The sequence below is a fragment of the Alosa pseudoharengus genome, unplaced genomic scaffold, assembly GCF_046254945.1.
Source record: "Alosa pseudoharengus isolate Yale_2024_CS ecotype anadromous, Long Island Sound unplaced genomic scaffold, YU_APseudo_1.1 YU_APseudo_1.1_scf_16, whole genome shotgun sequence".
Classification (NCBI taxonomy): domain Eukaryota; kingdom Metazoa; phylum Chordata; class Actinopteri; order Clupeiformes; family Clupeidae; genus Alosa; species Alosa pseudoharengus.
The window spans coordinates 29,257,475-29,284,802 of record NW_027468630.1 but is presented as its reverse complement, the minus strand read 5'-3'; the positions used below and the strand labels follow the sequence as shown (position 1 = coordinate 29,284,802).

Sequence of the window (27,328 nt, the reverse complement as noted above, 5' to 3'; positions counted from 1 at the left end):
TCCTCAGACGACGGAGGGTTGCCTGTCTATTTGCCTGTTGGAATCAGTAACATACCCAAACAATACCTCTTCAATATGCTTTGAGCTTTTCTTTATAGTTATGAGCTACAGCACGTTTCAGTCAACGTAAAAGTTAAACAATTGCAAGGTGAAACGTACGCCTTCAGTGTGATTCAACTCTTATGTTTTCGTTATGGCAGCGGGATGCCTCAGTTGTAGGCTACACCTATACCCCCTCCCCTCTTCAGAGTATTTTTGTTTCTTGCATTGGTTATCATTTTTTTCACAGTGTTAATTTATAAGCGGATAAATTTACTCCAAAGGTATCAACGAAAGTTGTAGGAAGGTCGTGCGAATTACTTCTGCGAGGATCGAGTGCACAATTGTAAGCGACGCCTTGGCGGCGCAACAGGTAAGGACCTAACTTTGTAGGCTACTGTATTAACACTGTAGGCTACTTTGTCTGTGAATTTAATATCTGGATCCACGCTTGTCGAGAAGATCGATCAAGATGTATTAGTTAAACGATTTAATTTAATAGATGTGTTGTGTTGTGTGGTGTTGTGTTGCGATTAGCTTTGTATTGCTACGTAGGCTATATGTCACTCCCTTAGGAATCTGCCACTTTAAAGGTGTAGGCCTATTCTGCGATTCTAATCCTATTGGGAAATTCAACCAATAGCTCGTCGGTCCTCATTCGTAGCCTACGCCCTTTGTATTGCTAAAAATGCGATATGCTGCGTTTCATTTGGTGATAACTAGGCACATCGTAGTGAATACCCCAGTAATAATCTAGGCTACTAACTGTGAGAATGTCAGACCCTAGATTATTACTGGGGTAGCCTATTCAATTAAACTTCAGCGAGTTCCAGTTATGGAAAATTTCCTCAAGTAAAGGTCCGGAACATCACAATGTGTGTGTGATTATTAATGACATAATAATGCACCTTACTTGCATTATTATGTCATTAATAATCACACACACATAGAGGCACCTTTATACCTATTAGATTAGATTAGATTCAACTTTATTGTCATTGTGCAGTAGCCTACAAATACCTACAAAGACAACGAAATGCAGTTTGTGTCTAACCAGAAGTGCAATGTGATATACAAAGTATAGACAGGTGGTGCATAGATAGGTCAAGAAATACAGTGCAGTGTAGACAGTAGTATACAGTTGATTTACAGAAGGTGGTTAAGAGTCCAGTGTTTCCCACAGTATTGAATTCCATATGTGGTGGTTGGTTTGCAGAATTAACTTGAATACAACAGTTTTAACAAATTAGCACAGCGTGGTTATGATGCTAACCAGATTTAAGCACAATTTAGTACAACTTGGAAAATCACTGTGTGGTGGTCAATGTTGATATTGTGGTGGGCCACTACAAATAAGTCAATGTATGGGAAACACTGGAGTCATATAAATTAAATATAAATATGTGCAGTGTAGCAGTTACCTTATACAGTAAGAGCAGAATAAATATGTGCCATGTAGCAGTAACATTATAGTAAGAATGATACAGATATATGCAGTGTATTAACAGAATATAATATAAGAAAACATAATTAATATTGATATTCAGTAGGCCTATTAAAAATATAGACAGATATGTACAGAATGTACAGCTAGTTGCGGTGTGGTAACAGTACCTTTAGTGCAGAAACAGTAAGAGTAGTAAGAATAAGTGGATGTTATTTAGTTAATGGACTGTAACTGGAATTCTGCAATGTTTGAAAAATGAAACAACAGTAACTAAGAGATGTGGGACTTGACTTCTCGAACCCTGATTTTTTTTTCTATGACATAGTTCACAATTAAAAATATTTCCAGTAGGCTACATTTAATGTCACACAAATAGGATACAACCTCACATACACATAAAAAGTTAAAGCCATGTTCTTGAAATTGATTAAAATTGCTTGGAAATATGTTGTGTAAATAACCGAGTGTATAACAATTTCTCTCCAATTATTACCATAAATACCACCAACATTGTTGTGTGGCAATTAAAGTTTCTATTCTATTCTATTCTATTCTATTGACATATTGACCCAAAAAATTATATCTAACCAAGTAGAGGTGTGATGACTCAGCTCACAAGACGATACACAATGTTGGGTTCACAAGGACGAGACGACATTTAACACTATTTTTAAGAAACATTCAATGATGAAATATGACTGGAAAATAGCCTTTTATTGAAGCTGAATGCAAAACAATCCAAGAACGAGTATTTACGAGTACGAGTATTTACATTTGTGTAAATAGTTGCCATCTAGCCAATACTGATATTTATATCACAAAAATAACAATAAGGGTATCATAAAAATGTATGAATTGGAACACGTTTTTCCCCCCCAATTAGCTTAAAAATAAATAATAATGACTATCAAATCAAATATGTAATAGCAGGCTATTTCAAACCGAAATGTCTCCACATTTCAATGAAAAAAATTATCAACAAGACTATTTTGCACTGCCTCCAGATTGTTAAAAGAAGAGATGAAGCAACACAGTGGTAAACATTGGAGACAGTGGGCAGAACAGTGGAGAGAGAGATAGGGAAATGACCCTGGCTGGACTCAAACTTGGGTCCCCATGGGCACGATGTGGTACAGGCCCTGTAGTTCGTTGCGTCCCCCTGTCCCCCCCAACTTTTTTAGAAGTGTTGCTGGTATCAAATGCAAAATGAACATATGTTTTCCAAAAAGAAAACAATAAAATATCTCATGTTTTGATATTGTCTTTGCACTATTCCCAAGTACATATGGGTTTAGCATTTTGTTATTATTTACATTTTACACAGCATCCACACAGATCCTGCAGATCCTTAGCATATTACTGGAAATATGGAACGCGCCATCATTAGTCACTTGCCACAGACATCAGCATCATCAAGCATTTGATAAACAACGGATTATATGGCGTGCCGTAGACAAAATAGAACTGTATTGTAATCTACACGGTGGCAGTGGCAAAGCTCAACTCTGGTTTGCAGGGTTGTATTGAAAACAATGTAATCTAATGTCGAAAGGTATGGAGCCCCTAAAGAGACATGAGCAAAAAAATCTTTAGTTTAGTTTCATGTGCTCTCTCTAAACTTTTATGTGCTCATGCGAAACTTCATGTGCTCACGCAAAACTTTCATGTGCTCACATGAAACCTTCATGTGCGCACGCAAAACTTTAATGTGCATAAAATCTTTCCTACATTTAATACATTCATTCTCCTTACATTTTGTGGACTTCTTGTGCTCTAACCGGTTTGAGAACGTCAAGTTTAGGGTGGGAACCAAAACTAGAACGTTAAAATACTGTTTCTGTTCAGAACTAACCAATTGGCAAAAAATTCTGGTTCAAAGCCCTGCAAAGCAGCAATGTCCTTATAATGAAGACCTAGATTGAAATATAGTACAACTCCTGTACTTCTCTAGCTGTCACTGTCTCCAGTATTCCCCAGGCTACATCAATATAGCCTACAGCAGGCTTTCATGTGCTCACACAAAGATTTTGTGTGCTCACACAAAAAACTTTTGCGTAAGCTCCTGAAACTTTCATGTGCGCACACAAAAATTTCATGTGCGCACATGAAAGTTTTGCATGCACACATGAAAGTTTTGTGTGAGCACATGAAATTTAACTTTCAAAATTTTTTTGCTCATCTTCCCTTAGGGGCTCCATTGAAAGGAGAGTGTGCCACACTCATTTTGGCACCTATGTGCAAAGCGCTTTACTCCTTAATTTCCAATGGGGACATAAAATGGAAACTAAACACAAAACAGACATATCAAATAGAGTAAATCTGTGAATAATCTATGAACAAGCACACATAAAACATTAGGACAGAACTATTAGTGCTGCAGTGAAATCGCTAGTGAATAGGTGAGATGGTGGCAAAAATGACCAGACAAATAATACATTTAGTAGAATAGGAAATTTTAGCTCTGGAATTACACCTAAAGAACTCTTATGCAGAGCACAATCAGACTAAAACTGTGTGAAAAAGGCCACTGCACCTGAAAAATCCTTGGCAGCGCAAAATGACCTATTGTGGGAGAGAGGTTGTTGAACAAGAGTACTTTTGTTTTCATGCCTACATGGGCAGAGAAAGCCTGTGGGGTTTTGTTGAGTAGAGTTGTACTCTAAACAGTGGGCTCTTTGACAAGTATGAAGGCTTTACAGCAGTGTTTAGGAGTGGGTTGTGGATGCAGACTTGCAGGCATTCCTTGCAAGTTTCATTTCAAACAAAGTTATTGTGGTAATCTGGGAAGAGACATGATGTAAGGGATTATGTTGCTATCATTTTTCAGAGTTAGTTAAAGTTACCACTGTGGGCCTGTTTGCTGGCAATGCAATGCAATGCATAATCTTGTTTGGCCAAGATTAATGTGTTGACTACTCTGGACTGCATTTCCCAAAACCATAGTTGCTAGCCTGTTAGCAACTTAGTTGGTTGGCAATGGGAAATTGCATTGCAACCAACAAAGTTGCTAACTTAGTTAGCAACTATGGTTTTGGGAATCTCATGCCCTTGTATGGTAGTATGCCAACAGTAGAGTGTTTTTAAAAAGAAACTCAAAGCTGAACTTTTTCATTCTTAATTTTATTTTTTAATTTATTGATTTACTTTAGATGCTTTATGTTAGCTATAAAATGACTGTGACATAGTTTTTATCTTTATTTTTGTTTCATTTTTATTTATATTTATTTGACCTCTTATTCATATTTTCCCCCTCAATCTATTTTTATTATTTTATTAATTACTATTATTGTTATTCTTTTTCTTTCATTTTTAAGCACATTGAGTGACATTCTATGTATGATAATGTGCTATATAAATAAACGTGAACTTGAATACTTAAACAATGACACAAAATATATACCAAAACTTATAATGACAAGGGACACCCACTAAAGAAAAGGTTGGTTCTAATATCTCCTTGGGATTCAGTTCAATTTACTCCCTTTGTGTAAATTAGCTAGTCGGATTTTGGAATTACGAGGGCAGGAGATTACAATGTAGATTGTTAATTGAATCATGGTGGCTGGCTTTTGCATTCACATGGGGAAGGGAAGTGGAATGTGTGCCTAAGTAAGTACATTTAATTTATAAAGAACATTTACACACAGCATAAACTGACCAAAGTGCTGTACAGTGGATACCTAAAGAGACAAATAATAAATAAAAAAACATTGAACCAATAGTCATAATTATATAAAACATGAATAAGAGGAAAAGTAAATGAAATGTAAATGAGGTTTATAGGCCTAGTATACAAGGAATTTGGTCTCTGCATTTATCCCATCCATGAATTAGTGATACACACAGAGCACACAGTGAACACACAGTGAGGTTAAGTACACAATGAGCACACAGTGAGGTGAAGCACACACTAACCTGGAGCAGTAAGCTACCTTGGCACTCAGGGAGCAGTGAGGGGTTAGGTGCCTTGCTCAAGGGCACTTTAGCCGTGGATGTGGGCATGAGAGAGCAGTGCTCAACCACTTCCCCCACCCACATTTTCCCTACTGGTCGGGGATCAAACCGGCAACCCTTCGGTTACAAGCCCAAAGCCCTAACCAGTAGGCCACGGCTTCAATATCAGGGCACACAACACAAAAATACAGAGAATGAGCCGAACAGGGTTAGGCAAAGGCTCTATCACCCCTCTGTTTGAGCCGTGAGTGCGGCACATGCAGAAGCCCTTTGTTTGCGGATCTAAGGGACCTTTGGACTGAGTAGGACTGTACAAGGTCGATGATGTAGGTTGGGGCCAGCCTTAAAAACAAATAATACAACTTTGAACTGAATGATAAAAAGAACTGGGAGCCTGTGTAAGGAGGCCAGAATGGGGGTGATGTGCGCGCAGCTGCACTTTGGGAATTGCAATAATCCAGGCGTGCTGTAATAGCGATATGGCCTAAAATCCGTATTTCAATATACATTGCAGCCTCTTGCGATAACAATATATATCATGATTAAAAAATGATAATAGAACTTGTTACATGGACCCTAAGGAAAGGCAAACTGCTAAATGTATTTTTAAAAAAGAAAGAAAGAAACGTAGTATGTCATTTTAAGAACATTTATTGTCCAAAACTGTAATTCTACAACATAATGTTGCAGATAAATAAAATTCAAGTACACTTAGCTGCAGAGACTTTAACAAAGAAAAAGTTTGGCAATGCTGGTATTCAGAGCAGGGCTTCAGACTAACTTTTTGCACTGGTTGCACTGGTGCGCCTAACTTTTTTTCTTAGGTGCACCAGCACAAAAGTTAGGTGCACCCAAATTTTCAACCACATCGCATTTAACACCGCAGCAGGTTCACTTTTTTTCCTTAATTACTGTCCTATATACGTTGTCCTATGACTTATGATTTACAATTCTACAAGAAAAGTAACTTAATGAAGTGTTGGTGCTTTAAGTGCTTCACTGAGCTGAAATTTAAACTTAAAAACATCTCAAGATGAATTAAATAAAAATAACAGTGAGTAAATTAACAGTGCACGTCTTTTAAGGGCTTCAAACTGCACATCTCATGGCTCAATGTCTTACATACTATCCTTCATGATCTTTAGGCCTTGGCTAAACCAGCTCCATAGAAATGTATTTGATCACAATTCAAAGAGATGTTCCAAGTAGCCTGGGGGATTTTTATGTGATTTTGCAATGATGATTGCAATAATCATTTGACAGCCCCACAATGCAATTAACTTTTTAATTTGAGTATTTTTAAATTTTCAATAAGAACATCACTATGGTTAATGCAGTAACGAAATGGTAGGCCTATTATTATAGGCTATTGCAATCACTTGCCATGCTCGATCTAAATGTGTCCATTCAATTCACCGTACACAATGACCACAGTTATACATGCAGGGAATATTCGGGCTTTAAATGTAGCAGCGATATTCGGTTTGCGCCAAATACCGGATTAAATTGATTGATGCCATCAGAATGAGTTTACACAACTCGCGCGCAAAACGAATATTGCTGTTGAAAACCGGGTTACTCCCTGCATGTAACTGCGGTCAATGACGCACTCCTTTTCGGCGATATCTGTATCTCTGTCGTTCGGGAAGGCCTTGTATGTATTGTTAGAAATTTTAAGACGTCTTTTAATCTGCAATGACTCCTATAAATTTGGCGCAAGTGGCATTCCTGTACGTCGGGTTTACGTTCAAACTATTTTTCTGGTGAATAATTATTTCGGACTGAACTTGGTGAAGGGAAGTTTCACTAGGCCTATCGTAGGCAACGATAAACTTGATCATCATCTCGGGCTCGTCTGCCAGCCGCCGAAAGGCAGTGGGGAGAGGGGACATTTATCTCGGCCTATGTGACCACACTGTAATGCAACTACATCCACTCTGTTTATCTGACGGGTCTCTGACCTCTCTCTCTCTCTCGCACACGCATTTTCAAATTTACGCACAGGCACTGGGCCACGGCCAATCAGAGGGGAGGTCCCGCCCTTCACTATCTGTGATTTGTTTAAACCACGATATTGGCCAAATATGTGTCTGTTATTGAACCAAAGGTAGAGTTTAAATGCAGACACTTTTTCCTCTCTCGAATAGCTGGTCGCACCGGTGTGACCTCCGATTTTTTTTAGTCGCACTTTTGAAAAATTAGGTCGCATATGCGACTAAATTGGTCGCACTCTGGAGCCCTGCGAGTGACATGTTTCGTTTTGAGGTGGTAGACTTGTAACCGGAGGGTTGCCGGTTCGAGCCCCGACCAGTGGGCCGCGGCTGAAGTGCCCTTGAGCAAGACACCTAACCCCTCACTGCTCCCCGAGCGCCGCCGTTGTAGCAGGCAGCTCACTGCGCTGGGATTAGTGTGTGCTTCACCTCACTGTGTGTTCACTGTGTGCTGTTTGTGTTTCAGTAATTCACCGATTGGGTTAAATGCAGAGACCAAATTTCCCTCACGGGATCAAAAAAGTATATATACTTATACTACTTATACTTAGAACAGATTACCCCACAGAACTGTTGCCCCACACACTCTTCAGCAGGGGTGGGCAAACTTGGATTTTGAAAATTGGCCGGCGGGCCAACTGTTTAATGTTTCATATCATTTAAATGCTAATAATGACAAAGTAATCATTTTTAAATTTGATGCTGTTTAACCCATTTACTCCTAAAATGCCTGCTAAAAACGCCTATAGAATCCTATGGCATTCTAGACTAAATAACCTTATTTCCTGAGGGTTTTCTGAAAACATACTAAAAATTGTCAAAATCTACCAAAATTTCATATCTAAGCCTCTGTAGCACCTAGAAACATGAAATAAAAAGCATGCTGCGCTACGCAGCATCCAGCGGGAGGGTCAATGTTGTGCTACGCAGCATCCAGCGGGAGGGTCAATGTTGCGTCATGCAGCATCCAGCGCGAATGGGTTAACTCATTTATAAATGGTGCACTGTCACTTTAAGCATTGTGTCCACACGTTTAGTTCTCATAATGATAAAAAGGAACCTGGCGCTCTCTTTCTTTCCCCCTTGTGCGCGCCCAAGGCCACATTTACACATAGCCGGGTATTTAGAGAAACAAATATTTTCCGCCCTCCGTTTTCAATAATAACATCGTGCACACAACATTGTTTTCAAAAAACTTGTCATTTACATCAACCCGCATAAATACGCTGTCGAGCGCCATAACTATGCCAAACCTATGGGTGGCAGTGTAGGGAAAGGAATAAAGCCATGCTGGCCAATCAAAATCCTCAGAATCGACACCAACGACTAACACGAGCGACTTCCGGTTCCTTTCAAAACAGTAAGCGGTAAAAATGCTGACCTCCGTGTGATCCTTCGCCTCTGCTCCTCCATGTACAGCAGTTGTTGCAAATGCAAACAGGCCAGAAGCGTTTGCACAAAAGTAAAAATTAGTAGCACCTTAACAGCATCCATGATAATCCTGATCAGTAGCCAAAGAAACTGTAAACATCAGGCGCTCACATGACGTTAAGGATTTTCTGGCGCATAATGTGACGTTTAAGAAGCTAAAACGCTGTTTATCCCTGTTGACACGGCAGCACATAACCGGCGTTATCAGAAATCAACACTTTGGCCGGAGGTTTTAGAAATAATCGTTTTCTGTGATAAAAACGGGGTTTCGGTGTAAACGAGAGGCCAAACCGCAGGGAAATATCTGCGTTTTCCCTTCATGTAAACGGGGTCCAAGTGTTTCCAATTAAATGTCTATCTCAGGAAAAATTGCGAGCAGCCTAGGATAACCAAATTAAATGTTCGGCGGACCGGATTAAAGTGCATGGCGGGCCGTAGTTTGCCCACCTCTACTCTACAGGGTATAGTTTGCTGCTGCTAGTTGGATGGCTCAAATCCGAACCAAGTCCAAATAATGGATGTTGCACCGATTTGAGGCGGTAGATCATTCTCAGCTGGTAAAAACTACTTTTGATAACAGAGCTAATCTGTTTGTCAAGGCAGAGTTCGGAGTCGAGGATGAAACCCAGGTTTCTGGCATAGGGTTTGACAAATGGGGTGAGGTGACCTACTGTACATTTTGCACTACAGTGCATCTTGCCTAGGGAGGACCACAAATGATGACTTCTGTCCCTAGACTTTAGGGGCAAGAATGATCTGCATAGAGGTGAAAAGAGATGTTATGCTTTCTTATAATGTCACCCAGTGGGAGCATATACAGGCTGAAGAGCATAGGACCCAAGATGGACCCCTGAGGGACCCCATATGAGATGGGAGCAGATGATGAGGAGAACTGACCAATAGACCCAGAGAAAGTCCAATGTGGGTCGTTATATTAAATCATGGCGGACTTCTGCCTGTGACTGTTTCACATTGATTTTCCTCCATGGCCTGACTAGTTGCCGTTTGGCTCTCCTGTCTCCAGGTGAGAGCCTGGCACCATTGTAGGAACATTATTTAACATTAGAACACCATTTGGCGAATTTTAATCACTCTGCCTGTCTCCACGTCAGAGCCTGGCGCCAATGTAGTTTTAACGTCAGAACACCATTTAAAGGGATATTCCACCATTTGGGGAATTACACTCATTTTCCACCTCCCCTTGAGTTAAACAATTGATTTTTACCTTTTTCCAGTTCATCCAGCCGTTCTGTGAGTCTGGGGATACCACTTTTAGCGCCAGCCTAGCATAGATCATTGAATCGGATTAGACCATTAGCATCTCGCCTGCTAGCAGAGTTTTGTGCAAAGAAATGGAGAAATGTTAAGAGCATACCATTGTTGTAGTATCAACGGGGCATTTAGCATTTACATTACTGTTAATCAGTCATCACTTGATTACACATTGTATTATTACCTTGGTATGATCTAAGAAGTGACCCATACAATGTGCCAAACATAATGTGCCACATGTTGTGAAAAAGGTTAAGAAAAGTGAGATGCTTCATCAGTAAACCATTTAAAAGAGACCACCTCACAAAGAGCACCTCAAAACACCTCACAGAGGTCCACCTCACAAAAACAAAATCAATCTATCCTTGTGGAAAGACTGCTTGGTAGCTCAAAGTAGGTCTAGCAAGTCTGATATTTCTGTAATTCATAAAGATCAAACACAAATATGCCTATGCAAATATGCCACAAATAAGAATTCTGTGTGTGTGTGTGTGTCAGTGTGAATGAATAATCTGTAAATTGTTGGTTATTTTAATTGTATTTGCTTTTACCATGTGTGTATTTGTTGTGTATAGTCTATATTTGGTTGTGGTTCTTGTGTTTATTCTCTCGTTGTTATGTGTGATTACCTATGTTATGTGTTGCGTGTGAGACTATGTCGTGTTGCCCTGAATCTTTGAGTGAGAGCCTTGATTGCAGTTCCAACAGTTGGCCACGCTGTAATAGGCATGCTATTATCTTGGTAGACCTAGGTCAGCTATATCAAAGTCTCTGCGGACGATAGATGATTTGCCGTGGATGAAACGATGTTTCCAGCCAAGGCTGCTAATTGCTCATTTAATGCTGAAAAGTCATGATTCATATGAGTCCAAAGGGGACAAATGTAAAAGCACAAAAAGTGACGTCCAGAGGACGCTGTAGCAATGAAAATGACATCGCCAGAACTGCATGTAACTTTAGTTGGTAGTCACCCTACTGAAGGAAATGGCCAGTTAGCTAATCGTTTTTCAATGCTAGACTAACTTCTGGTATACAGTGCATTCAAGTAATAAGTGTTTTTCTCCCTGTCAGGACACAGTTTCTGCATGACTTTTGGACTGAAAGTAAAGGAAAAGAAACCCAGTATTTTTGGTTGCATTGTGGGTAAGTTTGACTTGTCTGATACCTGGTTATGCTTAAAAAAAGGAAAATGTCTCTGTTTTTGCATCTTGAAATACATGAAGGATTACAAAGTTTTGAATGCACAATAGATTAGCATTATTCATGGAGACTTTGAAATAAAATGTCAGTGTAATTCATTTGAATGTAAATTCAAGGTACAGTAAGTGTTCAGCAAATTCAGCACCATTAGTTCCATAATTAGAAAGTGAACTTTGCATCTTTCCATTCATAGTGTGCAAAAGGTTGTCCTAGCAGAAAAATAATAAATATAATAGCCTGAAGCCAGGTCAGACGTTGGAACCATCATAGGCATAGTGTGACATTCGTGCCGGGGAGGTGGGGGGGGACTATTCTAAGGAACTACCAGTGCATGAAAATGCAAAAATTGCAGAGTTAAACAGATAATGCAAGCACAGTGAAAGTTACTATGGCGTTGCTAGGGTATACATGTAGTGATGGGCAAATGAAGCTTTGGTGAACCACTAAACCACAGCAGTGTGAAGCTAGCAACACTAATGAAAAAATCCAATATGGCTGCCACATGTAGATTTTTCAACATAAAAGTCCTTACCCAAACCAGTATATGTAACCAAAAATATTGGTTTGCTAAGGACTTTTATGTTGAAAAATGTATGTGTGGCGGCCATCTTTTTGCTTTTCAGCTAGTGTCGCTAGGTTCACACTGCTGTGGTTCAGTGGTTCACCAAAGCTTCATTTGCCCATCACTATATACATGGCTAGTTGGTGGGGTAATTATGTTGGTTGTTATGGTGGTTGGTAGGTTGATAATTATGGTCATGGTTGCTAGATTGTTGCTAGGGTAATTGACACGGGTGCTAGGTTGTGGCTAGTGTAGATATGATGGTTGCTATGCTTAATACAGTGGTTGCTATTTTACAGTCCCCTTACTTTCAGCGTCCCTGCTCAAATGTGAAGCGCAGATACCTCCTGTTTCTGGGTGTTATTTCAAGTCTGTTGACATGAGCCAATCACCCTGGCGAAAGCTGGTGAGGATTTGACACTGAGGGATCATTCTGAATGGCAGTCGTTGCAAATAGGCATTCAGATGTCTCAGATTAGGACAATGAAGTACTGTATCTACTGTGAAACCCCTCTTGTGTTTGGTCTGCTCTGACTGGTTGGATAGCATGTTTCACAGCCAGTTCGTGGATAGCACTGCTGTGAAGCATGGAGAGGGATGAGTGAATTGTAGTGCTTAGCCCTGTGACACCGTGTGTAGGACCTGGTGGAGTCTGTGCAAGCACGGCACGCACTCAGGTGAGCAGTGAGGCGACGTTCTTGTGGTGATAGTATGCATATCGGCACACCCCGAGCGCGTGATAGAGGCAGAGTGGGACCCACAGGGGCCAGTGTGGCCACAAGTGGGTCTATAGAGGGGATGGGAGGTGTTTCTTGTGTGCGCCAAAGCTAGAGTGGGCAGGGTCTCGTTCTGCTCGTTCTGGGCTATTAGCTATGGGGTCATTCCACGTCAGTTCAACCAGGGCCCACGCACTTAGGTCTCAAAAAATTCTGAAAAAATTACCAGGTGTAGAGACACACTGTAAAATTACTCTTACATGGGCAAAATGCACCATTGACATCAATATGTTTTGTATAGAGCTACCACAGGTTACTCTATGCAACCACAGGTGGCAGTGTGGTGACTATATAAAACATATTGATGTCAATGGGGCATTTTGTCCATGTTCAGGGTGGAAAATAAAAAAGAAAGATTTGCATAAGACAAGTCAAATTGGTGTTTTCAAAAAGAAGGGATCATGGAGAATAAGGAAAAACATATTTAAAAAATATGTATATTCCCACAAGGTGTTTGGGTGCTCTGAAAATGATAACCAAAATTATTTTTCAGACTTGTGAGGTCTGCTGTTCAGACCCTGAAGGGATTTATTTTCTGTTCATTGCTTTTTGTGAGAGTGTTTCTACTTATCTCAGTAAGGAAAATAAATCAAGAGCCTATGTTGAGTACAAATATGTCTTCTGAAGGCTTAAACAGAGCCCAGCCAAAAACTCCAATAAAATTTGTATCAACTTTGAGGGACAGCTATGACCATGCAGGATTATCCAGACCAAACGTGACGATTTTGCTACATACTATTCCTATTTATGTACCAGCATGCAAAATTTGAGTCTCCTACATGGTTTAGTTCTTGCGCTGTGGGCTTGTGAACTTTGACAAAAAAAAGAGGCTGAACAAAATCGACACCCCCCTCCCCCTGTAAAACTGGCTGTATCTTGGAAAGTATTGATCTTACATAAGAGTAATTTTACAGTTTGTCTCCAGGGTAACATAGGTACACCTGGTAATTTTTTCAGAATTTTTTGAGACCTAAGTGCGTGGGCCCTGGTTGAATTGACGTGGAATGACCCTATGTGATGAACCTCATGATTGGGTTTGCTGAAAAGTATTACTGTGGAAATATCTTGAACTAGTTTTTACACTACAGTATATAATAATAAACATTAGTATAGCAGCCAACCAACCATGTGTTTTAAGTACTATAAGAATCGTCTGCCTCTGTGCTTGAAAAATGTTTAAAATGTGCTGTTTTTTTGTAGTTTGACCATAACCGCCACCATTCCGTGCTGCAAAGGTGACCCCAGAATGTCTTCAAATGGAGACTTACAAGATGCTGGGAGCTGTGAAAGCTTCTGGGAGGTAAGTCAGGCATCACATCCATATTGTATGGATATTACTTGTAACAGTCCTGATTAGCAGCTTGAGTGTTTGGTGAACACTATGTCCCTGTTTTGTTGCCAGTTTGTGTTTTGCCGGTTTGAGGAGTATACACTACGCCTTGTGTGCAGAAATGTCTTTTGGTTTTGAATAGGGATGTCCGATATTGGCTTTTTTTGCCGATATCCGATATGCCGATATTGTCCAACTCTCAAATTTCGATTCCGATATCAGCCGATACCGATGTCGATATGTGTGTTATTTTTCCTCAAAACTAATTTAGGTAACATCACATATCTCCTGTTGTGGAATTAACACAACATGCTTAATGTTATTGTGATGCCCCACTGGATGCATTCTTGAATGCAACAAGGCTTTCCAAATGTTAACATTGTCTGTGCAAAATAAGAAAAATACTTCAACTTAATTTAGGGAAAAAGTGCCATGTTTATTTTTTTTTTTTAAATTGTCTCAAACAACAGTTTGGATTACACTCTCCCTGAGATAATCTTGACAATGCCCACAACAAATAGGGCAAATTTGACTTCTTCACAAATGATAAAACATTGTACCTGAACAACTATGTGCAACATAGCAGAATGTAAAGCCAACTAAAATAACAGGCATAGTGTATGACAGGCTACCCTTTTTCTGTGTTAAATGAGCCTGCATTTGTAGGATGCTTCATGAACTGTTTCTTTAACTAAAACTCAATCACCTTAATTGAATGAATGCACAAATATGAGTCACGGGTGTCTGTTTTTACAGACAAGACAGACCCTCACTCTAAACCCGTCCTTCCTCATATACAGATATCTAGGCTATATTTAACATTTATTTTATATTTGGCCTGTTATGAAATCATGTATTGAACAATTTAAGCACAGCTCAGCTTTAAGAAACTCAAATAGCCTAGATGCATGCTTAGCATTTTGTGATCATGAAGGCTACTTTCACAAACTCTTATAGTCAGCTGTCCTCTGATTTACCGATATCTAGGCGACATTTGTAATATTTGTTTTGTATTTGGCCCGTTATGAAATAATGTGGAACAATTGAAACACAGTGTAAAACTTAAATCCCAAATTCGGAGACATCTATGTATGTTGAAATTTACTGCAAATTCAAAACGGGATTATTCTGGAACGGCTAACTGTACAGGGGACTGCTTTACACCTTTCTGTTCGGTAAGGTCTGCTGTTTATTCTGATATATGGTTTGTCATGTGTTAAACGAAGGGTTCTGAAGTATTCCACCGAGATGAATGGGTAGGGAGATGGACGCAAAACCTTCGGTAGAATTTATGATTAAATTGAATGATATTATTTACTTTTCTCGCGAACCGTTCACCACAGCAATTAGCGGCTAACATCATTAAAAGCTGAGAAAAAGCTCTTTCATGTGATACTTGTGATGTCTGTGTGATGAGTAGGATGGGTTAATTTGGACGCACTTTCTTTCTTGCGCTGTCACTTTCTCCACTGCGTAATTTGGCCATAGGCCATAGGCTAAATATATATCGCTATTAGTAGGACGCAAAGCAGAATATTTAAAGAAGGGGGCACCAAGGCCACCGTGGCCTGTAAACCTCTGATTTTCAAAGGGGCGTCACGGCCAACGCAAGGGGCTACTACGGCCACGAGCAAGTTTGTTACTGCAGCCATCCACGCTTGTTTGTATGCTTCAAGACGCAGATTGATGAGGTCATCATCTGTGCGCCGATAAACGCTTCAGGAGCGCATAGGCACTATCAGAGAATGTCTAATAAGGGGAGAACTGCCACTCTCGGAAAACTTCCGGTTTCTGAACTGGTTGCAGTTCCTTCTGTGGTTCCACATGAGGGCGCTCGTCCACGAGTGCAGAATGCATGGAGGTCTATGGAGCTGTACCCCTCAAAATCCACTTTTCTCTGGATATAATTTTTTTCCCAAGTAATTTGAATATTGTTTTCGAAAGGGGAAGCAAAGAAAATACACTTGGTTGAGTATTATATTTTTTAAAGTCACTTAATTGTTCTAAAAAGCCTTTCAAACGTGTCAATGACGTCATTCATTAGCACAATGCTAGCGTGTTATGGGCAACAACGACCCAACCTGTAAGAAATCAAAAGGACATAAGTACTCGTTCATTCAACTTTTGACCTATAACCCATGTTGAAGTTATACAAACTACAATCAAATCTGAGATTTGTCAACGACAATCAGGTGAAAGAGGCAAATTTAGCCGTCTAGCTCCATTGACTCCCATTCATTCTGCACTCATGGCGATCGCCCCCAGTGGAAATCTAGTGGAACTGCAACCAAAATTCGGTACAATGGGACTTAATACGGAGTGGCAAGGCTCTCCGTAGACGGGCTCTGGCACTATCAAGGGGGCAGGCGAATTCCCGGAAGTAGAAGAATCGACGTAGGCTGGAGGGACCACCTCTCTGCTAACTCCCATAGAAGTCCATTCATTGTAAGATTTTTTTGAAATACCATAACTTCATATAACATATATCCTGTGCCGATATTGTAACTTCTGTGTAATCCACATAAACACTACAAAGGCAAAACAGACTCCACTAGCTCGTCCGTAACGTTGGTTACCCGTAAGAAGAACGGTTAGCTTGTTCGGTTGGAGGGAAGCTAGCTTTGACGTAATCTCTCTTTCGCGCCGTAGGGAGATAACCGTATTGTTTGGATAAGAAGCTCAGTCCACCTTGTCTATGACGGTAACTCATAAGCAAAACCTAGCATACACGACCCTATGTTAAGGTAAAGCATTACACAGAGGGAACCTAATAATAATAAAAAAGTAAACCTAATTTTTTTTAAAAGGGCACTAATCATTTCAGAGGTTTTCGATGGATTGACCGTAGGTCGGAAAAGTGGAAAAAAGATTAGCTTCAAGGCTATAACTTTGTTTTGTTTTAGCATGACTGTTTTTGAAGATGATCATGTAGGCTATGGTAGCTTCAACATTAACTCGACTTGGTGAGGATGATATTAATAATAATACATAAATAAATGTTTAACTTTGATGACTTTGAAGGCGAAGGAAGTGTAAGAAGAATTTCTGTGTATCTATCATATGAGTTACAAGATTCAGTTCGATGGCTAACGTCACGAAGTTAAGTGTGAGTCTGCGCAGTACTGGGGGGACCAACTGAAAAATCGTTCTATTTTACTCAGTGCCCTCCCATTGAAAACGACGGAGTCTGTTCGTCCATTTCTTTTACTGTCTATGGGCACTATTTGTGTGTAACGCAAGCATTATGTTATCGGTTTTAAGGCAAACAAAAATCCGATAACGATATTAACAGATATTACATTTTTATGCTAATATCGGGCCGATAATATCGGTTGGCCGATATTATCGGACATCTCTAGTTTTGAAAGAAAGTAAATCAAAGTAACATGTACCATATTTTCTACACTATAAGTCGCTCCGGAGTATAAGTGGCATCAGTCAAAAAATATGTCATGAAGAGGAAAAAACATCACACCGGACTATAAATCGCATTTATTTAGAAATTTATTTCACAAAATCCAAGTCCAAAAACAGACAGACTATATAACTGGACACAAAGAGGTCAAAAAGATTGAGAATCCTACTGGGAATGTTAATGAAGACGAAGGAGTGAATGGTGGCAAGCTGAGGCGAGCTGGGCAATAACGAAGGCCAAGGAGGGCCCGATGGTAATTGTAAAGCAATTAACAAAAGATTCACTGAACAAAAATGCTGATGTGGTACATGAAAATTTAGCTAGAAATGTGGACAATGCAATCAAGCATTTTGGGCAATGTGGAGACACAAGCCAAATGCTCGGGGTCTAACAACAACAACAAAACAACAAGAACAACAACAACAAAAAAAATGATGCACATTTTAAAAGAATGTGCAGAAGAAGGAGTGAATGGCTGAGGCAAGCCGGGCGATAATGAAGGCGCCCAATGTGGGCCTGACAGTAATTGTAAAGCAATTTACAAAAGAGTCACTGAACAAAAATGCTGATGTGGTACATCATGAAAATGAATGATGTGGTACATGAAAATTAATGAAAGTGAATCTTTTGGATCCCATGGCCCAGTGGCCCATTATCTTCACCCATCACTCTTGTGTTTCAGTGGTACATATTAACCTAAGATAGTTATGTTAAAATTGCTCATTATAAATGCTGCATAGAAAGGTAAACAGGAGGCTGTGGTGCACAACTGTACTAGAGGATAAAATCATTAGTCTTTAGTTTGACTTTTCAGTGCCCATAAAAAGCACCTTTCTTACCTTCAACAATAAGGTGTCTCTTAAAGGTTACATAGAATTTCTGAAGGAACAAATTGCTTGACTTTGTATTCCGGTAGCATCAAATCAGTCAATCTTGCAGCGCTGCACAGATCTGGTTGAATCTTACAATATAAACATGCCTGTGAAAAGGTAGCCCGCCAAATATGATTAATTTTTTTATGGACTTCAAAACTAATGGCTGGGATATATTCAGCTCCCCTAAAAACCCCTAGTTTTGGGAGGTGTTACTAGACACCTATAGAAACATTTAGTAAAAAAAGCTATTGGTAAGAATTTTTGGTTACACTTTACTTGACAGTATCGACATGAGTGACATGACACGTCATATGTCATAAACGTCTATGACATAACGCTTCTGTCATTAAGGGTCATTCGGTTTTTGTCATAACAAGTTAGGGTTAGGGTTAGAGTAAGGTTTAGGTTTAGGGTTCATGTGTCATGACAGGCTCATGTGTTTATGACAGTGTCATGTCACTCTTATGTCGATAATGTCAAGTAAAGTGTTACTGATTTTTTTGTTGTTGTTGTTGCAGGTTGGCAAAAAATTCCTAACTTTCCCTAACTAAGGGGAAGGTGTTGGCTCAAGTAACCCTATCTGTAAGTAATCTATTTTATGTAATATTCCTTTACTTATATTGGCTTTGTTTTCCCCTCTAGCCTGGGAACTACAAGAGGACTGTGAAGCGCATTGATGATGGCCACAAGCTATGCAATGAGCTAATTAGCTGTTTCCAGGAGAGGGCCAAGATTGAGAAGAGCTACTCACAACAACTAAGTGACTGGGCCAAGAAATGGCGGGTAGTCGTAGAGAAAGGTGAGCTCTTCTAAGGGTGTGGGGCGCAGCTGTTTTTTTGGTTTGATCTGGAGACCTGATATGACATTGCTTCTTTAGATGAGTAACTGGTGTGACTATAGGTTGAGGTTGGAGGTGATGTCACCCCAAAGTTAATAAGGTCATTGAAGCTGTATTCAAATCTTAAGTAAGTAAAAAATATTTCTAAAGCACATTTAAACACAGCTTTCACTGACCAAAGTGCTGTACATATATATATATATTTTTGTAAAATAAAAATAAGTAAACAAATGAATACAGTTTGAGACCTAAAACAGCAGACAGATGCAAATCAAGGGGAAATTAACATTTTAGTCACCTACACAAAACAACCACATTGGTATAATAGTTTTCCTTTTCCTCCTCATGAGACTTTAAAGGCAATTTTTTTTTTAACATGCCCCTATAGCAGTGTTTCTTAACTGGTGGGTCATGACCCAAAAGTGGGTCGCGGAACCGTTCTGGGTGGGTTGTGTATACTGTATACTATACTGTATTTCTGATTATTTATTCACAGCACACATTATGCAGATATACTGTATTATAGCCTAGGTGCTGTTAAGTTACAGTAGGCTCCAACAGCTCTTTCTACTTCTTTCTGTGTCCCACCACCACTTCTTGGACCTGATTGTGATGCTGTATCTTGATGCCTGTTGGTCATGAAGATCAACACCTCCCATATGCTCATTGTATTGCTTGATGCATTGTGATTGTCAGACTTGGTCAAAAGCACTTCACTCTTTGTTCTATTGTTTGACAACGGACTCAGTATAGCTCTTCTCCATGTTTGTTGCCATAGTGACAACGTTGTTGTCCTTCCAGCGGACCAGCAGCTTCTCTCCTTCTGTTAGAACTTGAATGGTTCCTCGGGGTAACTTGTTGAATTCTTTTTTTAGTGTGAAGAAAAATGTCAGAGACGGTTGTCCCTTACTGTCCCACAGCTCCCATATCCCGTCTTTGTCATCTCATCCAGAAGTGAAAGGGAAGTGAAGAGATTCATGATGGAATTTACAACCTTCAGGCACTTCACCTTGCTCTGCAAGACCGAGAACGACAGTCGGCCCCTGGCCTAACCCAGTTTGTGGGAGGAGTGTGAAGCATCCCCCGTATGGCTCCATATTATGCATGTACCCCTGTGCATGTGCATATGCCTTCTTGGAACAGTGCTGTAGCCAGATGCCAGCAAGATCCCATAGAATGTAGGATAGGATATCTTGGAGGTTTCTCGGACTGGGCAGTCTGGTGGCGTGAGGACGCTGGAGGCTCTTTAGTCTCATCTCTTTGGTGGCTACAAGAGCTTGGCTCTTCAACAGTAGATGGTGGTGAAGAAGAGGTTGGCTCTTGTGGTTGCCTGGTATGTTTTATAGAGGCCCTGTACACTCCATGTTCAGTGGTGACACGTGGTAAGGGAGGGCTGGTGTGTGTGTGGGGGGTGGGTTGGGGGGGGGCGCTCAAACTCAGTTTTGTTCCGGTCATCATCTGTCTCCAACAGTTCAGCATGTGCATTTAAAATCTCCCCCGGATAGTCCATATCTGACACATCACTATCACAAATCACTTATGATGGCATCTTTCTCATTTTGAGGTATGGTTGCAATGCATCAAACATTATAAAATGTATGTGTTGTCACAAACACTTACTCAAATTAGAAACTCAAAACCAAATCATGTAAGTAAAGACTATGTTATGTGTTGTCCTCTCATTGACGCCTGTTTAAAGAAAATGTGATTTTGATTTGTAAAATGTATGCCCCCTCCCCAACTGTATTTTAAGCCCTGTGTAATATGATACTGGGCTTCCTCATATGTAATATGTAGGGCTGGGATAAACGATTATTTTTTAAACGATTAATCTAGCGATTATTTTTTTCGATGCATCGATTAATCTAACGATTAATTTTTTCTGCTGCCCTGATTTAAAAAACAATGCAAATGATCTCAGCTGGTATTCTGTCTATAATGGAGTGGAATGGAAATGTCTAAGTGTCTCCTTTGACAGCATCCACACAGATCCTGCAGATCCTTAGCATATTACTGGAAATATGGAACGCGCTCCACTGATCGGTGCCATCATTAGTCACTTGCCACACACATCAGCATCATCAAGCATTTGATAAACAACGGATTATATGGCGTGCCGTAGACAAAATAGAACTGTATTGTAATCTACACGGTGGCAGTGGCAAAGCTCAACTCTGGTTTGCAGGGTTGTATTGAAAACAATGTAATCTAATGTCGAAAGGTATGGAGCCCCTAAAGAGACATGAGCAAAAACATCTTTAGTTTAGTTTCATGTGCTCTCTCTAAACTTTCATGTGCTCATGCGAAACTTTCATGTGCTCACGCAAAACTTTCATATGTCGTACATAATAGCCGTCACTGTCATAAAGCAGTGGTATAAAGATTGATAATAATGACAATGTAATTTGTTTTAAAACGTTCTGCTACATTCTCATAATGATCTTTTGCCAGCTCCATTCAAATATAGCCTATGATATCAGTTATCAATAATGACAAGCCAGCTGAAACCTGCCGCTCTCTCTGTCTCCCTCTCGTGCCCACTCAGATGCATTCCCAATTAAATGGAGTAGCATAATGTTCAAGTTAGATCTGCTGCAGTGGAGATAGAGAGAGGACACAAAAAGTATCATCCTTATTTAACACGATTGGCATGGGGTACTTTCCATAAGATCATCTCTCAATGCAAATTTAAACCAGCTATTAGGCTAACTGAAATAAAACCATGCCAATCTCTAGGTTGCATTAAAGATCAGCCATTTCTTTCTACAACAGTCGAGAACCCTTTTGCAATTATATAAGCACATAATGTAATCTGAAAACTGCTGCCCTGATTTAAAAAACAATGCAAATGATCTCAGCTGGTATTCTGTCTATAATGGAGTGGAATGGAAATTTCTAAGTGTCTCCTTTGACTGGTAGTGTGTACAGTATGTATGTGTATGTGTATATATTATAATATGCAGTGTAACTCTAAGTTATGTCATTTTATGTAGATCATTATACATTTTATTTCTGTATCTAGACATATGGTAATAAGTGTTCACTGTAAGTTATATAAGTGATATCATCGTCCATTGCAATGTTTTACTGTACACATTGTCAAATGCCAATTAACTTGTAAAAGCCTACTGAAGTTACCCCAAGTTACTTTTTCAATTTCCCCTTAATTTCCCCCCTTAATCAATTAATCCCTGAATTAACACCTTAAAATAACATTAAGATATACTGAAATTGTTCTTAATTACCCCCTTAATCACAACAAATAATAGGAACCCCTGACTAGACACCTTAAATGTAAGATTAAGGGGTTTCACACTCACACCTTAAAATGGCATTTTATGGTAAAATTACAAGTCTGTTTTACAAATTAAGGGCCCCTTAATTTAAATTAATTGGTTTTGGTATGTTTTCAGGGGTAATTTAAGGCAATCATGTTTCGTAGTGGATGTTGTTGGGTCTTCATATTTAGAGTGTGGGCTGCCATACGCCTCAGTTTCTCTTCTAGGTCACCATCAAGTTGATTAGTTGTTTTTGTGTCCGCAAGGCAATGGTTTCAGTGATCTGTTTTGGTATTTGCAGGTCCTCAGTATGGCACACTGGAAAAAGCATGGCATGCCTTTATGAATGCAGCTGACCATCTGAGTGAGATCCATATGGAGCTGCGAGAGCGTCTTGTGATGGAGGACAGTGAAAAAGTACGCAACTGGCAGAAAGAGGCATTCCACAAACAGATGATTGGTGGCCTACGAGAGACAAAAGAAGCTGATGAAGGTTTTCGTAAAGCCCAGAAACCCTGGGTTCGCAAACTTAAGGACGTGAGTCAGGGCTGTACTTTACTGATTTCCTAGATCTAGGGGTACACTTTTAAGTAGTAAAATTAAAGGAATTGGTCTCCCTAATAGGTGGAGTCTTCTAAGAAGAGCTATCACCAAGCACGCAAGGAGGAGCGGACAGCCATTACAAGGGAAACCCATGCCAAAGCAGACACCACAAAGTCACAGGAAGAGGTCCGCAAATTCACAGATCGTGTGGAGAAGTGTACTCTGGAAACTGACAAGGTATTGATGCATTCATTTATGCATTCAAAATGTCATTTGAGTATAAATATATGAGGTTTTTTGTATGTTTTGTAAGTAATACATGTAGGGCGACATGTATCAGTCTTTGTGTATAACTCACAGTGCAACTGGAAAGTCTTCAAACCCTTTCAAGTTTTCCACATTTTGTTATATTTCAGACTCATCTTAAAATGGATTCAATTCATTTTCTCATCAATCTACACAAAATATTCCAATACTCCACAAAAAAAGCAGGCGTTTGGAGTGTTTTGTAAATTTATGAAAAATAAAAGACTGAAGTATTCCATTTAGCATAAGTATTCAAACCCTTTGTTATGACGCTTGCAATTGAGCTCTGGTGCATCGTACTTCTATCACTGATCCTTAATATGCGTCTACAACTTAAATGGAGTCCACCTGTGCCTAAATTAATTCATTAGACGTTATTAGCAGAGGCACACATTTGTCTATGTAAGGTCTCACAGTTAATGGTGTATGCCAGAGTGAAAACCAAGCCACAAGGTTGAGAGAATTGTCCGGGTAGACATACGAGATAGGATTGTGTCAAGACAAAGGTCTTGAGAAGGGTACAAGAACATTTCTGCAGCATTGAAAGTGGCCAAGTGCATGGTAACCTCCATCATTCTGAAATGGAAAAGTTTGGAACAACCAACAGTCTTCCTAGATCTGGCCACTCAGCCAAACTGAGTAATCCGGAACGGATGGCCTCAGTCAGACAGGTAACCAAACCAAGGATTGGGTCCTTGGTTTGGTTACCTGTCTGACCGAGGCCATCCGTTCCGGATTACTTTATACATTATGAATGAGATCCAGAGTTCCTTTGTGAAGGTGTACAGAAGATCAACCATCAGTGCAGCACTCCACCAATCAGGCCTTTATCAGGTGGAAGCCATTTTTTTTTCGGGAGTGTTAAAAAGCACCTGAACGGCCATGTGATGTAAAATCCTCTGGTCTGATGAAACGAAGATTGAATTATTTGGCCATAATTCTCAACAGCGTGTGTGGAAGAAATCAGGCACTGAGCTGAATGCATTTAAAGATGAGTCTGAAACATAACAAAATGTGGAAAACTTAAAAGGGTCTAAAAACTTTCCGGTTGCATTGTATATCTAGAACTACTATGTGAGTGAATATTATGTGAATACCATAGAACTATGCAAATGTACAATCCCAAGATTTGTGTATGGATGTTTTCCATCAGTAATCAAACACAACGCATGCAAAAAGGTACGTCCATTCTCTTCATAAATCTTAAAGTGAGACAAATCAGGATAAAATCATTTGCACATGAACACACATAATTATCCTTATATGATTCCAGATTAGCATGTAGAACATCCAGATAAACCTCTCCATATAGGGCTTGCCTTTGGCTGAACTTGATTAGCTTGTTACTGTAATCCGGAGTGTTTTGCTCCCCCTCTATGTACTCAGCATTGTGTTTTGTTTTTACAAGAAATTAATCAACATGATGACTAAACTAAACCCTCACTGAATGTATTGCCTGCTTTCACATGTATTGATACCTTGCACAGTGCCAGATAGAGACACCTAAGTGGTATGGTATGGAGGAGTGGTATCCCAAGTCAAAGTCCAGTTCCGTGGCCATAAATACAGTTTCATGCATAGAAGGGCACAGCATGATTTCAGTGCCTACCGTTAATGCATGTGGCCTGTAGTGTTTGGACGTTTGGAATTACTGAGAAGGTTTGTTAACAGAAATTATATGTATTTCAAATTGCTTCAAATTCATCAGAAATATAGGTAGGTTTGATCAGTGAATGACCATTACAGTTGGAAAAGCTGATTTTTGAATGCAATAATGATGCATCTAATTTAAATGATGATCAAAGTTTTAAGTCTAACTACAGGTAATTTAATAACAACATTAATCTAAAGAGTAACATGCTGGTTAACAATCACTTTTGATTATTGTTTACATCAGGGGTCTCAAAATGAAATGAAATATGGGCCACTTGCCAGGTGGTCTTTTAATAGTGGGGCCAGAGCAATAGTCACAAACAAATATTGTTATCTCCAGACAAGTATCTTCCTGAAAGGAGATCAAGTAGGCATGGCCAGGCTAGTATGCCGCAAGATGTTGCGTGTATTCAAAAGAAAATATATCACTCTTCTCCTTACCCCACTCCTGTAACTCCTGGTAAACCACAACTCTTAAATGTTTTTCTTTGGTTCCTCAATAAAACTCAAATTTTTGTTCAAATATTGTACAAAATATTTGTTCTAAAGCCACACTCATCGTTGTATATTCCGCAAGTTCACACACTTGTGTGCACTGCCTCAACTGGACAAGTCTTCAACAAGTATTCTTTGGCAACTCCCAAATATTCATCTGTATCAGCATTACACAGAGCACATACACTTACGCATTGTAATTACCACAGACGCATCCAAGATGGGCTGGGGAGCCGTATGTCCAGGGTTTTCCATAAAAGGCGCCCAGAGTGCCCAGCACATAAACGTCCTAGAGCTTCTGGCTGTCAAACTATCCCTGAATTACTTCCAGCCCATCAAATTTGCGCAGTAGCACGTTTTGATCCGTTCAGACAACACGGTGACAGTAGCATATAAACCTCCAAGGTGGTCTACTGTCGGCTTCTATGATGAACGTGACAAGGGAGGTTATCTTGTGGGCCCAAGATAATCTCTTGTCATACCCACTCTCGATTCCACTCTATTAGGGCGATTCATCTCCCAGGCGAGCTGAATTATGGGACGGATATGCTATCGAGAGGAGGTCTGGTCCCAGGGGAGTGGCGCCGCCTACATTCTCGTATAATAGAAATTATATGGCAGAGGTTCAGCCAAGCGCAAGTAGACCTCTTTGCTTCGAGGGAAACAACCCACTGTCCCCTAAGGTTTTCTCTCTTATTCATCTGGATCTTATTCATAGTGACCATTGGGTCCTTGGTTACCAGCCCGACCTTTGTCCCGGATTACTCAGTTGGGCTGAGCAGCCAGATCTAGAAAGACTGTTAGTTGCTACCATGTTCTTGAGCACTTTCAATACTGCAGAAATTTTCTTGTATCCTTCCCCCAGAGGTCTATGGACAATTCTCTTGACCTTGTGGCTTGGTCTTTGACATACACCATCAACTGTGAGACCTTACATAGACAAATGTGGTGCAAAGTCATGGAATATCAGGGAATTTTGTTGCAGCGGTTTAAAACTTACTTGCCAAAATACATTAATACAAATATATTTCCATGCAAAATTGGTGTATAACTGGTTAATAGCTTTACTGCTTGCTTGAGTAGGCCAACTTAGTTTATTCAATGCCCATTTATTCATCTCCCGCTCAAAAAAAGTAAAAGATTCTTGAATGCTATGGTTGTTCTGAAATCATTGGTCGGTATATTGTAGCATTCATTATATAGTCATGGAAATTCAGTTTTTTTGTCAGGGAAAAGTCATGGAATTTTACATTTGATTTAGAGTGGGAACCCTGCACTTTGCTCTTTATTTTGTGGGTTTATAATTCTTAATACATACAGTTTTTGCTTTTTCCCAGGCAAAGGATCGATATGAGAAGGCGCTAGAAGAGTTGAACCGCTGTAATCCACGCTATATGGAAGATATGGAACAAGTATTTGAGATCACTCAAGATACAGAGAAAAAGAGGCTCTGCTTCTTCAAAGAAGTTATGTTGGACATCCACAAGCACCTGGATCTCTCTAACTGTGACAGGTATTAATGCATGGAATGAGAAAGTATTTTGGATGAACTGAAGAATTTATGCAGGGGGTCAAGTCTCCTTTTATTCAAGATCTTAGAAAAACATACCAATGCTATAATGTATAGACAAAAACAATATTGTATAATGTTGTTAAATGCCATGGTCAATACATTAATATGTGCCCATAATCATAGTAAAATGCAGCCCAAGGAAATGTTAAAGTTGACAACTTTTTTAGAGTCGTGCAAAATAATTCCAAAAGGGTTTTGTAATGATCAGTTAACTTTTTAAAGGCACCCTTAAGAGATTTTTTTTACCTTAACCTCATACCATGACAAGCACTTCTGCCCATTTGGGTTACATAATCACAAAGCAACTTTAATCGTGAGGTCAGAGGTGACAACATAGCTTCAGTGGTTTT

General features: G+C 39.7%; 1 protein-coding gene across 3 annotated transcripts in view; it reads left to right on the top strand.

The window, feature by feature from the left end:
• The window catches only part of pacsin3 (protein kinase C and casein kinase substrate in neurons 3), a 43,800-nt gene continuing 16,472 nt past the window's right edge, over positions 1 to 27,328 (top strand). The window contains exons 1-8 of one of the 3 annotated variants that reach the window (XM_076287621.1): positions 1 to 412; positions 9,668 to 9,783; positions 11,206 to 11,277; positions 13,873 to 13,972; positions 18,935 to 19,091; positions 22,710 to 22,945; positions 23,033 to 23,188; positions 26,743 to 26,918. In XM_076287621.1, coding sequence (XP_076143736.1) covers positions 9,782 to 9,783; positions 11,206 to 11,277; positions 13,873 to 13,972; positions 18,935 to 19,091; positions 22,710 to 22,945; positions 23,033 to 23,188; positions 26,743 to 26,918 — 899 coding nt within the window. In that variant the 5' untranslated portion in view covers positions 1 to 412; positions 9,668 to 9,781. Of the gene's footprint in view, positions 413 to 9,667; positions 9,784 to 9,812; positions 9,887 to 11,205; positions 11,278 to 13,872; positions 13,973 to 18,934; positions 19,092 to 22,709; positions 22,946 to 23,032; positions 23,189 to 26,742; positions 26,919 to 27,328 lie in introns of those variants that run through there. The other 2 variants (XM_076287622.1, XM_076287623.1) reach the window with 2 other exon arrangements.